Below are 15,415 nucleotides of genomic sequence, written 5' to 3'. Positions count from 1 at the left end.
CTAACTAAAAATAGATTGGCTGAGGCCAGAGATATACAGTAAATCCAGTCCCTTCCAGAGTCTGATGACTGTGTCCACAAAAGCTTCTAAATACTATTGAAATGCTTGCATTGCCACTTGTCTCTCTATTAAGTAAGGGCTTCAGTCTGTTTTATTTTGCTCGTGGTGTATAAGCATGGCTTTGGCCTCTTGAGAGTTTTGTAAAAATACATGTCCTTACAATAAGACACACACTGTATTGCTCAGATCCATAGAAAAGCAACGTGCAGCCTGAGTGCTGGAGAATTTTAGAAAGGGGCACTAACGGGGTGACCCCTTGTTACAGGGTTGATACATGAGAATGTGCAGACTTGGGCCTTCCAACACCCTTCCCTACCTGTGATCAGCCTGTAAAAAACCTTGCTGAGGGTGAAGCTGCAGGCACTGAACCACAGTGTTTGTGATCTCCAAGATCAGAGTAAAGCCTCTACCCAGTGCCCTCCTCATCCTGCTGCAGCCCTGGGGCTGGTGCACAGGAGCAGTACCTTTACTGCAGTTGGTCCAGTGATCTGCAAATGCAGATTATTGTGAGGAAGGAGCATTTTGGGGTGCATGGACAGCAAATTGTATATAAAGTGCTTCTCCAGCCAACAGGCTGTCTCTGAAACGACAGGTTAAAAATTCCCCTGAGACATTAGTTCTGCATTTGTCTGAATACTTCAAAATAACAATACTTTTCCAAGGGAGCCTTTTGAGAAGCTTTTCCCTTGCCATTCTCAGGGACTTGTACACAGTTTTTCCTGGGGCAGATGAAGGGCTGTAGTTACCATGGCCCTGCATGAAGCTCAGAAATGAATTCTCATCAAATTTACCTGGGAGGAAGCAGTCTCCTAGCAGCTAAGGGCCTATAAAGAGTGAACTATCCCCATCTGCTGGCCAGATAATAGTTCAGCATTTCAGCCACTTTGACCCGTCAGCTGTTTGCACAGAAATAAATGCAAAGCCAGAATTGACTTGTTTGAGATATTCTTTCGTGTTCTTTCCTAGTTGGCAGATGGTGAAGGTCTGAGAAGGTGCTGGGTGTTCTCTGCAGTGCTGGGTCATTTAAACTATATTCAGAGCAGCTGTGTAGTTACATGGGAGTGGATTAAATTTTACATGGGCTCCATTGTTACTGCTGTTACCACATCAGGTGTTTGGAAATGCATTCCTTTAGAGGTCCGTGTTGACACTGGGCACTTGGCAAATATCCCAAAAGATACCAGACCTGCAAAATATTCAGTCTGGGAAGCTGGTGGTTTTCAGTTCTTAGTGTCTTGCTGTGAGAGCAGGCAAGGCCAGGTCACAGAAATGTGCTGGAGCAGGGGTATTCCATTGAATGAAATTCTCACTTCTCAAGAATTTGTAAGAAGAGTGTTGACTGCTGACTATCAAAGGAAAAATGAGCCACAGTTTGGTCTATAGCAGGCTTTACTTATTCTGGTCATGGGTGACTCTTAATTGGGCTGCATCAAGTTAACCAGCAGCTGTGTCTACGCCCCAGAGAAATCTGCATTTTAGTAATGAGTCAGGAAGAGTGGTCCTTGTTGATATTGGCATTTGTTATACAGTCTGAATTGGGAGAATTTTTCCATGTCTCTCTGCTTATGTGTGATGTATGGCAAAATAGAGTGTTTGCTCTGAAATGTATAGTGTTTCTCCACATTGAAAAGCAATGTCTAAGTGGTGATATATGCATAGTATATTTTCTGAAAAATCCTGTCCTGGAATATAAAAGATCCTTTAGGATCAGAGTATCTCAATTCCATATGAACAATGCAATCGATCCTCCAAAGCTGTGGTTTCTCCTTGTCAGCACTGAAAAGCTCACAGATGTAGGATGTAGCCTTAATTTGTTTTAGAAACCTGTATCCCCATATCACTTGGGGATTCTTTCTTTTTCTTTCTCTGTCACTCCTTGGACAATTGTCTTGTTATCTAAGTGAACAGTCAGAACACATTTAAAAAAAAAAAAATCTATAGGACAAGATATAACAACAAAGGCCCATCTGTCTCCAGAAGATGGGAAGTGTGTAACTCTGGGTATAATGTCACTTGTCAAATGAATTATGTTCTGTTTATACTAAAGAAATAAAAGTGTTTGCTAAGGAAACAGGGGGAGTATAGGTTAACATTAAAATGAAGGCACTCTGTGAATAGATGTATTCAGACAAAATTTCATCTGGTATAAATAGATACAATACTGCTGAAGTTCTCCAAATCATAGCAATTTGCATTGGCAGAGATGCTCCGTGTCCACTAAAGCTATTTGTCCTGCACATTTTTAAGTCTTCCTGGTGAAGGGCAGAGTCACATAATAAGGGTCTGTCCCTATTATTTTAAGTGATAAGCATGCAATATTCAAGCAGTAAAGGGCCCAAGTTTTTCAGCTCCAGGTATAGGGATGGTTCTTGTTTTATGTGGAACAGATCCAAGCTTACCTCTCTACAAATGGCACCAAGCCAAGACATTAGATGCCATGCCCCAGGGTAATTTAGACATCACCTCTTCCTCTAACCAATGTGTGTCCCCTCAGGTCTCCCCTCTTACCAAGTCAACATTTCACAGTGGGGAAGGACTCACCTCTTGTTTCTGTCTCTGCAGGTCCCTTGGAACATGTTCACTTATCTCTCCCATTTGTCACCACAAAGAACAAGGAGGTCAATGCCACAGCAGTACTGTGGCCAAGTCAAGTGGGAACACTTACTTATGTCTGGTGGTTTGGAAACAACACAGAGGTTTGTATTCCCTATGGACTGAGGTGAAAACAATTTGGGATGAACTCTCTGACTGAAAAGGGAGGAAGAGAGAGATCTGGAAATGCTTCTAAATAGTCAAACAAAAAAGAAAATTGTAAACCAGAGACAGAGACTAATTATTGGTTCTTTGATGTACCAATGTTGAAATGTGGTAACTGTTCTGTGATTATTGCTGGGACTTAGCTATTGGGTTTATTGGCATTTCATGCAAATTGCAAATAGGTTTGTTTGCATTTTCACCCAAGGTGGGTGTAGAGAACCAAAGTCCCAATGACTTCTAGTATGTACTTTCCCACTCCCATTTCTTCAACAGCAATAATAAAAGCTGAAAACTCCATGCACTGCATTGTGCTTCTCTGTGCTTGCAGAGTTTTGGTAAATCTGCACAGGCATTGCAACAGTTATTGTACATACCTTTGAGGCTGAAGTACCCAGAGGCCCTAATTAATCTCTAAGGGGAAATATTCTCATGGATTTTGTAGAATCAAGAGGGACCTTCAACCACATATGGTTATCTTCTGTATAATGCAGGTCAGAGGATTGCATCTGTACTTCCTGCTTTATTTAACTATTTTTGATTAAAGCAAAATCTGAATTGTTTTTGTTTTGTTTTGTTTTGTTTTGTTTTTGGTTGTTTTGCATTAATGACATCCCTCAGATGATGGAGAATCCATTGCTTTTCTTTCTGACCCTCTCCCTCAACTACTTCCCTGTAGCTAATTATCCTGAGAGTTAAACATATGCCCTGTGTTTGTAGTCTGAATTTATCTAGCTTCAGTTTCAAGCTGTTGGATCTTATCACGTCTTTGTGTCTAGATTAAAGAACTCTCTGTAGTATCAGATATCGTCTCCCCCTAGAGGTACTTACAGGCTGTGATTGTCACCTTTTAACCTTCCCTCTGATCTACTAAGCTCATAAGTGATCAGAGTTGGTCTAACTCTGTTCTCATTTAAGTGAGAGTTTTACTTCAGACTACAATGGGAACACAGTTTGACTTAATACTGTGTGCTTTGAAGATCTCATCCAGAGTTCATTAATAAGTGAAAATAGAAGTTAGGGCAAAAGCTGCAGAAAGGGGGCACAGCTCATTGATAAACTAATTTGCACTGTAGAGCAAGCTGAGGAGATCTACGTCCTCTCTAAAACCCATCACTTTCCAAAAACAATGTCTCTATGTCTAAGAAGTCAAGAGAGCAAATGAGAAATCTTGATTTGCCTCCTGATTTTGCCACAACCTCTTTAAAGTGATCTTAACCAAGTCATTCACAGCTAGACCTGGGGGAGGAGTGTGACACCAGAGCAGTGAGTCTCATGGGCCCCCATATGGACCTCTCTGCAGCAAAAGACACTTTAACGGGGGATCCAGAACAGCCAGCCTGCTAAGTGGGAAGTTTCCTGGAGACAGATGCTGGGGAATATTGGGATCTTAAAACCTAACTCCTTTAGAAATTTTACATACCCTACTCTGAGCTCTGGGAAGACAACTTCATCTGGATCCCTGAGCCTACTCCAGAAAATTGGCTTCCATGTCACAGGACCCTTTCTATGTCTAAGTTTCCAAGCTAAGTTTCCAAAATTATCCCAGTAGGCTAGAGAGCCAAACTAATATTTAATTTTCCTTCACAGCCATATTATTTTTTTTTCTGGTGTATTTGCAGCCACTGATCACTTTGGAAGGGAGCATCACATTCACATTTTCTGTGGAAGGGATGAACACCATCACTGTTCAGGTCTCAGCAGGAAACATCATTCTTCAGGACACAAAGACCATTGCTGTGTATGGTGAGCCCTTCCAATTTCATTTCACATAGGATTCTCCATAATCAAGAGCTAGAGATCCAGGTTACCTAGCAGCAACATAGGGTTGCTATTTCAGGATCCTTTGAGTCAGATTGTAAACTCAGTTCCAGTGGTGTCAACTCAGCATAAGATCTCTGAAGGCCACTGACTGACATTAGTTCATACTGAGATGATCACAGAATGTTGATCTCTTTCCCAGAGCCCCCTCTGTCTGTCATTCAACACAATTATCTAGACTTTAGGTCATTTTGCAAGCTGGTGTTCCCCCATCTTCTCCAGTAGAAGCGTCTTCACTCATGCAGAAGCTTCTTGGCTCAAAAAAAATAAGTCAATGCAGTGTGGTATAGTCCTGGACTGAAATCTATACTGATTTGATGCACTCAGGTCTCAGAAGCAGATAGGATGCACAAATGCTATATAGTGTAGATGTAATCTAAGAACCACTGAGAATCCCAGTTTAAATAGTTTACCGTAAGCACATAGTTAAAATGATCATTTTGAACATCTCTATTAAAAAAAAAAATAATAATAATCAAAGATTAAGAAGTATTTTTCCAAGTTTAGACCTCTCCCCACCTTTGTCCCTGTCCAGTTAAGATTTCAAATGTTTGGAGCATGTCTATGAGAGTATAATCACAGTTTCCTTGCCAGGGGTTGCCTGTTTCAGAGGTCAAGATTGAAGTATCATTTATATTCCCAACACAGCTTCCTTTCCAGTGCTATTCATCCATTAAAGTAAGGACCTATCACCTTTTTCGGTTCTGTGACACTAGAGCACTGAATCTCTCAGATTCTCCAAATCTCTCAGATTCACTGCTAGATTCTCTGCCAGTGTGTGCATCACCTGCAGATTGATTAAGAGAAGAAAAGCACAAACCACAGCAAGTTTCACTAGGTTCTGCTGTTTGTTTGGCACTAAGAGATATTCACAGCCTTTACTTACCACCATGTCTTTCTCTGCAGAGCAATTTCAGTCCCTGCGATTATCATTCTCCCCAAACCTGGACGACTACAATCCAGATATCCCAGAGTGGAGGAGGGATATTAGTAGAGTAGTCAAGAGAGCCCTGGTGGAGGTAAGCAATGTGCATCATCTTCATTATGGTGGCTCTAATTTCTGCTTTCTGCCCGTATTAGGGCTGGATATGGTGATATTTCAAGGTATGTCTTTGTCCCTACCAACTATAAAAGGAGGCTAGACCAGTGTTTTGAGTCCAGACTCCTAAATTTTAAGTGAAATTATCCCATCCTATGACAAGCTGGTACTCGGAGTAAGCCTTCAGTTTATTTATTTTTTTTTAATCACAGCACATTATATGGAATATTCACGGGAAAAGGGCATACAGAAAACAAACAGCTTATATCTGCCTATAGCTGTACAAATGTCTTTGCTGCATTGCAAAAGAAGTAATTCTTTTACTACTGTTCTTACACAGCAGTGGGTGTGCTATTCTACTGGAGTTGCAAATATGCTGTAGGAAATTTAGGAGACCAAAATTTCACTACAGAGAAGAGCACCTCAGTAAGTGCTTTATGTCCTTCATATAGCATGAGGCTCATGGGGCAGGATAGGATGCTATTTTTCCCAGGAACACTGTGGGGCAGCTCTGAAGTTCCTCCTCTAACTCTTGAAAAGAATGTCATAAAATTAGTGTTTGGCTGAAGATTTGGATTTCAAACTGAGTCTGAGATACATTAAGAGAAACAATTGAGGATTCTCAGCTCAGCAGAAAAATAGTGAAAGGAACTGTCTGAAACAGGTTTGTGTTCACCTGATTAGTGTGCAGTGTCTTTTTAGTCATTTTGCATAAATGATGACACAAATGAACACAGAAGCTTTTTAATAGAATCTACAAACTTTTTGTTCTTTAAAAAAAAAAAAAACAGAAACCTGTCTGGATCCTTACTGAGCTGCTTTTTTTTTTTTTTTTTTTTTATTAATTTCCTCAAAAGACAGGTGAAAAGGAGAAAAGAAAAAAAACAAACATAAGAGTTTTCTGAAGCTTGTTCTTCTGACTTATTTATGTCTGTATCAAGTATTCAAGGCTCCACTTATCTTCCAGATGAATTTTCAGAATATAAACAACTCAATAAAAGAAAATAAAGCTATGAAAAAAGGATTATAAAACCACAGTACCAAAGATACATTACAAAAGCAGAGTGGTGAAAATACAGTCCTTTTTTCTTTGTTTGTTGGAGTTTAAAAAAAAAAATAATTGATAGCTAATTATCCCCTTTTATGTAGCTAAATGATTCACCTTAAACAAACCTTTTGTGAGAAATTCTTATAAAAAATAAAGTTAAAACCCATAGATTTGATGGCAATTAAATACACTGTATAAAAATAAGTTGAATAAATAAATAATTTAACAGAAAATTATAGCTGTGCTATAGAATTTTTATGAACTTTTATTAAAGTATTACATTCTTATTACAGAGTCCCACAGACATGGATAAAAATTCTGCATAAGAAATTGTAGTTCCCTATTAAAATCTGATCTTCTCTGTAAGTAGGGATAATTTCAGATTATCACAAAATATCCTCTTTTGTATTACAATTATAATTATTTCCTCACATCATTGATTTTGAGTCCCATCTCCAACTTTTGATGAAGAAGACAAGAACAAACTGAGCAGTTTGAATAAAATAAATAAATAAATAAATAAATAATTCCCAGCCTCAGAAAATGAAGAGTTTACTTTAACCAGTAATACTATGTCTTTTTCTTGACATCTTAGAATAATCTTTTAGGCAAACAGAAATAATACAGTGTTCTACAAAGTACTTGAGTACCACAGAGAATATACAACCTTTGTATTGTTATAATTATTCTTCTAAATTCCCATTAAAACAAAAAAAAAACAGCAACAGAAGGTTGTACTTTTCCTTGTCATGCAGTGGAAGGAGTGGAAGGGAAGGCTCCTTTTTTCATAACTCCATATGGTATTCACTGACTTGTAAGCAGTAAGATGTGGAATTGTCACAGAATTAGCTCAAATGATGGAGATCTGTAATCACAATTTTGCTGAAATCCCATCCTCTGTCCATCATTTCCTGGAAGGAACAGATGCTCCAACTCTTGGGTTGTGAACTACTAGGGAGAAGAATTCATGAGTCTTAAATCTGATTAACATCTGAGATTGTTTCATGTTCTGACTGCAGGAAATTCTCTGTGTTTGTGTCCAGCTGCTGTGGTCTGCCCTTATGTAAGGGTACTATATTTATTTTTATTTATATATTTTTTTTTCCTGGGAAGAGACCTACCAACATCAGCACTTGGAAACCAAAGATTTAAATCTTTTATTTAAAAGACCTTGACCTTAACCTTGAGATTTAAATGATGTTCTGGATAATCCACAACACAAAAAGGAAATGGAGAAAGATTCAGCAAACTATGTTTCTCCTCCTTTTGCTCATAAAAATTCCTGAAGGATTTTTTTTTCTCATTTACTGGAGAACACTACAATCTAATTGTCTAATGCCGCAATAACAGCGGCTGAAACTGTACTCAGAGGTGGCCCTGGTAGTGATGACTATGGAGTATTTCTTTTCTGAATTTTGGCTAATTTTGTATTGAACAGAGATTTGGGTATAAACTGGTTGTTTAAGATTTTCAGTCAACAAGACAAAAACCTAAAAATCTGTAGAATAATACAATCTTTAACAGCTAAAGAAAAAACAAACAAACAAACAAACAACAAAAAAAAAAACTGTTCCTCATTAGGTTGTGGAATTGACCCAGAATATGAGCTATAAGAATTTGTTTGGCTTTTGGGATTCAAATCTGATTCATCTTCTTCTATCTCCCTGAGTCTCCACAAGGCTTTTAAGCTCTGTTTTGACTAATCATACCTCTAGAGTGCAATTCAGCCCACATACCTTGCCCTTTAACATACTGCTTCTTACCATTGACTAAATACAGAACCTCAGGGACCAACTTAGAATAGAGATACAACTTCAAAATAGCTAAATTTAGATACAAGTATCATACCATATGTGACCATTATTTAGCAGCATCTTTTAGCATGTCTGATTATAACTGTTGCCCTAGGACTCTGTATATTTTACTGGAGTATACGGTAAAATAACTTAGACTAGGAAATTATTATTCCCTGACTTTTTGCCTGTGCTGGAGTTTAACAAGATTCTCCTTGTAGTACAAGATGTTCCTTATGTCATTTATGTAAGTATTGTGATGCTTTCACAAAGAAGTTGTGAGCATTTGATGCCATCCCCACTGTTTATCTGTCCGTTAATTATCTATGTGTCAGGCAACAGGTATTTCAAGCAAGCATATCCTGGTCGCAGTGCTCCCTGGTCTGCCCACATCTGCTGAACTCTTCATTTTACCTTATCAAGATGCCCCAGCAGAAAATAAAAGAAAAACAGAAGACCTAGAACAGGTATTGTGTACGTTTCTTGGAGAAGTATATGTTTACATATGTGTTTATGTATGGGGGTTTCCAAAACTGGTTAGAAAAAATAATTATGGTACAATTGCATTGGATTTACAGGGGTCTAAACAATGACTGTATTATGTGCTATATCCTTTTATTTATTTATTTATTTTTCCCAGCAGTGGAAACAAGATTTGATGGTATATTTAGGAGGGGAGAGTGGAGACTCCCATTTGGTACACGTCAGTAATGTTAAATTGGCATAAATTTGCATGATGTCACATTCTCTTACTTACAAGAGAACAGAAATTCTGTTCTACCTCATGGAAGTAACAAAAAAAGCAGAAAGGATTTAGGGGATTATTCCTGCCTACATGTACTAGAGTAGCTTCATAAGGCCAAGTTTATGAGGTTGTTAAGAATCTGAGCAAACACTGGAGGACAAGGCTAGGTGGTAGACCTGAGAAGGCCAGAATTTCATTGACTTAAGACACAGGGATGGGGTTAGATTATCCTGCCTGCTGCCTTCATAATGCTGGAAATGGAATTCCGTCACTCTTGTATGTTCTCTCGGTATGAGACTGAATGAAGGTTATGGTGAACAGGAAACTGTAACTACCTGAGAACCCAAAAGATTCTGCCCATGCATGGGCCTACCATGATTACGACTAAACACTGTTAAAAACTGTGCTGGACAGAAATCCTGACATAGCTCTCACGTTATCTAAGGTTCTAGAGATAAAGATAATTATCCCTGAGTGTATCTCTGCCTCCCCACACAGCATGTCAGTGACCCAAGCAGATGTACCCCATGTGGGTGTAAGCTATGTGAGCATTGGGGTAGAGGGTGTCATCAGCTCACATATCTTAGCCTCAGTGTTATGGTAAAATCCTCAGCATTATTGGATGCCTGCTAATCCACTGGATGGCAGAAGGGATTTAGCGTTTCTCTTTGTATTTGCCCCTGAAATTGTAAACGAGTAATGTCTTCTCATCAGTGTGTGTCTCAACACTATCTTCCCTTTCTTGTATTCTTATTTTCTAATAGTTTTTTTCCTCTGCCTGATCTGTAATTGCCTGTTGCAGTTTCCTCTTGAAGTGTTCTAAAGCCTTGTTAACAAACTCAGCCGGGGGCTTCAAATCACTAGGTCACCCATATTCTTAAGCTTTCCCTTGCTCAGCATCCACAGGCCATCGTACTTTTTCTTTTCTTTTCTTTTTTTTTTTTTTTCCTTTTGACAAATGACTTTCCTCTGAAATTTTCCTCCACCCATATAATAAACAAAAAAGATGGAAACTTACTGCTCTGCCAAACCTTTCCTTCCCTTTCTCCTTTATCCCCTTTCTCTCTTACTCCATCTCAAATTGGCAAGGAAGCCAGTCCATAAACTATCAAATTTACATCTGACTCAGCTCCCCGCTGGCATTCAGCAACTTATTGTATTCTGCCAGTTACCCCTGTTCTATTTACCACTCCCTTTCTTCTCCTTGTAAAAATGGAGTCTCTGTGGCTGTGAAGAAAGGGAGCCCTGACAGCACTCTCATGACCCTTTTAATGGACAAAAAGAAATGTCATTTTCAGTGGGACTCCAGCAACTCGTCTGCATCCTGCAGGGTTGAAACAGTAACTTTTGCAAAGAAAGAAATTATTTGCCATTTGCAGCCAGCTGCTTCTTACAGAGAAGTATCTTCCCTGCTCCCATCAGGATGATCAGAACATATTTCTTATTAGTCTGTGGGTTCCACATTCCCCTTCAGAGTTATTAGAGGAGAAAATGGCATTGTTTTCAGTAGGGACTGCCTGAGGAAGGCCCCAAAAAGTGTTTCTCTCCTCAGCACTGAAGAGTATTCTAATACTATTCCTGTTTTTCCATCCGTTTGACCTGTAATCCTTTACCATCCCTTTCTCAAAGTGTTTCCAGAGCACATTCAATGGGATGAGTACTGGGAGTAGATGTTTTTGTTGATGACAGCTTAAGTTGCTTCTTAGGTACTTTATGAGGCGTAGTTTTCTTTTCTGGTTGGAAAAGAAATCTGTTTTGTGTTCACAAGCACGCATGAAACCATTCAAATGAAAGTATGAGAGATTGTGTGTTTGCAGGTGCAGACCCAAAGGAGTTATTTTCCTGCATAACTTTTCTAATTTGGAAGGGAAAGTTCAAATTGTACAGGAACAAAATTGAAATTGTTTACTTAAACACTGCAAGGGGGAAAAAACAATAAATCTCAAGTAAGCACTTAATTGTATAGGTTCATTTTTTCATGGTGTCGTATCACATGTGGAAGCTGATCTACAAACCTAAGACTCATGGTGAGCCTGTGCAGAGACATCATGCCAAACTGCTTCTGCTTCTGGAAAACTCGCTGTCAGAATAAATCAAATGGAAATGAGATTCAGAAATTAACGTCTCTATACTGCAAAAGCTCTTGTTTCCATGCTTGAGAGATGGAAAAATGTAATTCTCTCTCAAAATCAAAAGTTGGTAAAACAGAGCAAAACACCACAAAATGGAACCATGCACACCGTAGGCCTGAATTTGCCAGGACAATGAAGTGTACTATAACCTCCTCCTTCTCTTTTCATCCTATTAGAACCACCTAATGTTATTATGTATTACTGTGCTCATATGTTGTAGACGTGGTGATACAGATGTGCAACCACCGTATTCACATGCCAAGTACCAGAACAGAGACAAGGGACACGCTATGGTCCTGATATTCAGCTCTTCCAATCTGGGACTGAAAGGGGGGAGCCATGTAAATCATGTGGGTTATGGAAAGATTATGGACTTTTGTCACCTAGGTCAGGCAAGGCCGAGGGAAGCAGATGGAGAGGGATGAAGGGAAAAGAAGTGGTAGCAGAAGAGGAGCTTCAAACTACATCTCCCCACAGGGAACTCCTGAAGTTGCTGCAGGCTGTGTCTCTCATAGTTTTTTTTGGTCATTTGCTTAACCAAGCAGTATTTAATCCCCAGAGCTATACTGTAAATCTGACACATAATTAATGACCATGGGGGTTTTACTTTCTTGATGTTTCCTATGGATGCAGATTAAGCTGTTCTGTTTGTGTCTGGTACGTAGTTATTTGTCCTTTTAAGCACACCATTGTGTCTATCTGGCCAGATTCTAGGAAGCCTCTAGGTACTCAGTTCCTGTTGATTTCAAAGGCAGCTAGATGTCCACTGCCCCTTGAGAATTTAGGTCTCAGTTGCCATTTATCAAAGTTGACTAAACACAGTAAGTCATAAACTGCTGGGTACGTAAATCATGGGACTGTCAAAGTGCATGAGTTGGGCTATGGACTGCACTACGCTACGCTGTTCCATGCACTTTTCCATAAGAACAGTGCATTTGTGTCTTGTGGTCTTGTTGAGACTAGGTGCCTAGATGGTGGATGTCATTTTCTCTTTAAGTTGATGTACCACTCTCATTCGAGTGCCCCAAATTATTTTTTCTGTCTAAGCACGGTACAAATTGGCTTCATATTTCTTTACAGATTACATTTACAAATGTGAACTCTGCATTCCTGATATTTCCCATGGGAGAATGAAGTCCCCTTAAATCAGTCTAACTGCTCTTGACAGATGGAAAAAAAAAAAAAAAAAAAAGCTGTGTATGAAACCAGGGACATTTTCTCAATGTGCAGCATGGGACAATTCCATCTGACACATAAATACAGAGTTTGTGAGGACCTCAGATTACTTTGTCCACTCCACTTTCTGTAGTCATTGTAAACTTATTCTTCACAGCTTCTTAAAAATTAAAAGGCATTTTCAACCCGTGGAATCCCCAAGCATTTTGCGTATGAAAAAATACAATAAAATAAAATAATCTTGTATTCATGACCAGAATGCTGTAAATTTGTCTATTAAAAAAAAAAAAGTCTAACAGTGTTTTCCCTGCTTTATTTCACATCACATAAGGACAGACAACCAACCTGCTTAAAAAAGTAGAAATAATTTGCAGTTGTAAAATGCTGCTGCTTCATTTATGTGTTGTCACTGCCAACACCTTTAAAATATCCCAAATCTTGCATAAGCAGTCACTGAAAATAACCTTTAGCCACTTGGTCTGTAATGCAACTGTTACACCATCTTTATGGATAGGCTTGGTGAATGTGATGATTACCGAACTCATATCTGCTTGTTACAAAAGCCTTGAATTCTTCCTCTTCAGTGAAAGGCAAACCTCTTATTAATAGCATTTCAAGTATTTTTTTTGAGTAATTTTAGCACTAATATGATATAAAATGAATGCACGGTAGGAAGATATTCTACTTAAAATTCAGAAGGCAGTGATACAAATGCACAGATACAATCACTCATTTATTTTTTTCAGTGTACAATTTTACTCCATATGAGAATTCTGAATAGTTATCTTTGTAATTATGCATTTCACAAATTTTATTCTCTCCACATTGTTTGTTAGTGGAGGCTTTTTGTCAAATACAGGAAATGTGTTGCCTGTTAAGTCAAACGAGGTGTAAACAGGAAATACATGACAACTCTGAAGAGATGTTTTTATATGTTTTCATGTGTCTCCCTTTAGTTCTCCATTTGCATTCTTTTACCTTTCCTATTCAAAATAGCTGTAAAAGCAGAATGCAAAAGAGATGCAAGAGTAACTAGTTAATGACATCTGAGATCATTAATCTTTTCTCTGAAAAGAGCTATCAGCAATGTAGCAAGCATGATGGAGTCTTTGGCAAATGGCAACACCAGCTGGTGGGTAGCCAACTGTCATCAACAGATTGCAGCTGTGGCCACTATCCGTATCCAGCCAAAGAGATGGGAAATGACATGTATGACTGAATGTCAAATGGGCAGTGATGAACTGAGGAGACAAAATATCTCTGGCATTAACATTAGAGATACCAGCGGTAAGGAAGTCTGTATGTGTGTATGTCTTAGGATTTGTTCCTTAAAGCAGATTTAGTTATGTCTTTGCTTCATTGTAGCTGCTGTAGCTTCTGTATTTATTCTGGTTTTTCAACCACTCTCCTAAGCTTTAGTTGCTTAAGTGTTTTAAGATATTTACTTTCATTACTTTTCTTACTTCTGATGTATTTCAGATATGCTCATCAACAAAAATATTTTAGCAAGGTCATGATAACGAACACCTTTAAATCCTACAGAAAATGATGCAAATAAGTCCAAGAAATTAAATTCCATTACAAAGAATGGCAAATCAACTAGTGTTTACTACAAGATTTTTTTAAAAAACATCTGTAGCTTTGTATGCAGACCAAGTCTTTCATTGGGTGCTTGAGGAATGTTGGGCCAGTAAGAAGTAAAGGCGGCTGGGAAAAGAATGGAATAATATCTACTACAGGGTCTTGGTCCAAAAGCTTTTTTCCCTAGCTAATTTTCTTGATCAGCTGCTTGTGTGCCTTAGAAGAGGCTATCTATATATTTTGTCTTAATGTCATCGAATTCGTTTCTGCCATGTCACTATCAGTCCTCCCATTTTTGCTCAGTGTACAGAACAGCTCTTGATTTTCAACCCTCCTTCTCCTTTGTCCACCTAAAGTGTATCTTTGCTATTATGTTTAGGGTTTCTCTGGGTTCATATCTGCTGATCAGTTATCATTCCAGAGTAACCACAGGAATGTCCTTCTCCTTGTTCTCTCTCAGTATCTCTCAATACTAATTGCAGCTTGAATTTTGCATCTTTCAAGGGATCTCATGAAATTTCTGCTGGATCTGTGTAAATCAGTGATACTGGTGTTTTCTGTGCTAAGGCAAGTGAGGTGCAGAGGCTTCAATGTGAAGTAAACAAGGTCTTGTAGTGAGTGGCACAGTTTAACATAATCCACATTTGCCCTGACTCCACATACGCTTTTGTATTACCAGTCCAAGTTGCTTGCTACCAATCAATGTTCATGATTCTTTCCTTAGTTGTTTATTGATGTACCCAATGAATTGAGTAGAACTGTAGCACTCATTAGTTGAGATCCTTACACATTATCTTTAAAATGATCTAGATTCTTAACTAGTACATACTGGCACAGTTGAATCACATTCAATTAGTCTAAACCAATTTACACCAGAGATTTCAAAATTCAATAAAAGTATGGGAAAAATACTCTTCTGAGTGATAATTCTGTTTCTTGGTGCACACAGCTCTTTCATGGTCCTAATTCTGACAAAATGCTAAAAGAAGCTAAATTAATTTTTGTTTTGTTCCATTTTTAAATTGGAATCTCTTTTCTTTTCCTTCTCAAATTGTCTGTTATTATTATTCATTATGTGTCCTTTGATGAAAAATGATACATGAAGAATGGTTTCTATTACTGAATTATTTTTGCACATCATGCTTAATTTTGCAAATGAAGCAGATGAAGTCAATGAGGCTCAGTTAAGGACCAAAACTAATTCTGAAAGCTAATTATTTTCACAAGGGAGACTCTTCAAGACTATAAATTAGCAGGTTGCTATTC

The 15,415-nt window shown here is 38.4% G+C and overlaps 1 protein-coding gene across 1 annotated transcript in view; it reads left to right on the top strand.

Moving 5' to 3' along the window:
• The window catches only part of LOC311211165 (VPS10 domain-containing receptor SorCS1-like), a gene marked incomplete at both ends in the record, with an annotated part of 286,853 nt that overhangs the window by 259,289 nt on the left and 12,149 nt on the right, over nt 1-15,415 (top strand). Inside the window, 4 exons of the mRNA XM_084289719.1 lie at nt 2,623-2,756; nt 4,437-4,560; nt 5,542-5,654; nt 8,851-8,982. Of these exons, the coding sequence (XP_084145845.1) occupies nt 2,623-2,756; nt 4,437-4,560; nt 5,542-5,654; nt 8,851-8,982 (503 nt within the window). The remainder of the gene's footprint in view (nt 1-2,622; nt 2,757-4,436; nt 4,561-5,541; nt 5,655-8,850; nt 8,983-15,415) is intronic.

Source organism: Netta rufina, assembly GCF_964035555.1.
Source record: "Netta rufina genome assembly, chromosome: 7".
NCBI lineage: Eukaryota > Metazoa > Chordata > Aves > Anseriformes > Anatidae > Netta > Netta rufina.
Note: the sequence above shows the minus strand (reverse complement) of the source record. Positions and strands in the feature narration are given on the sequence as shown.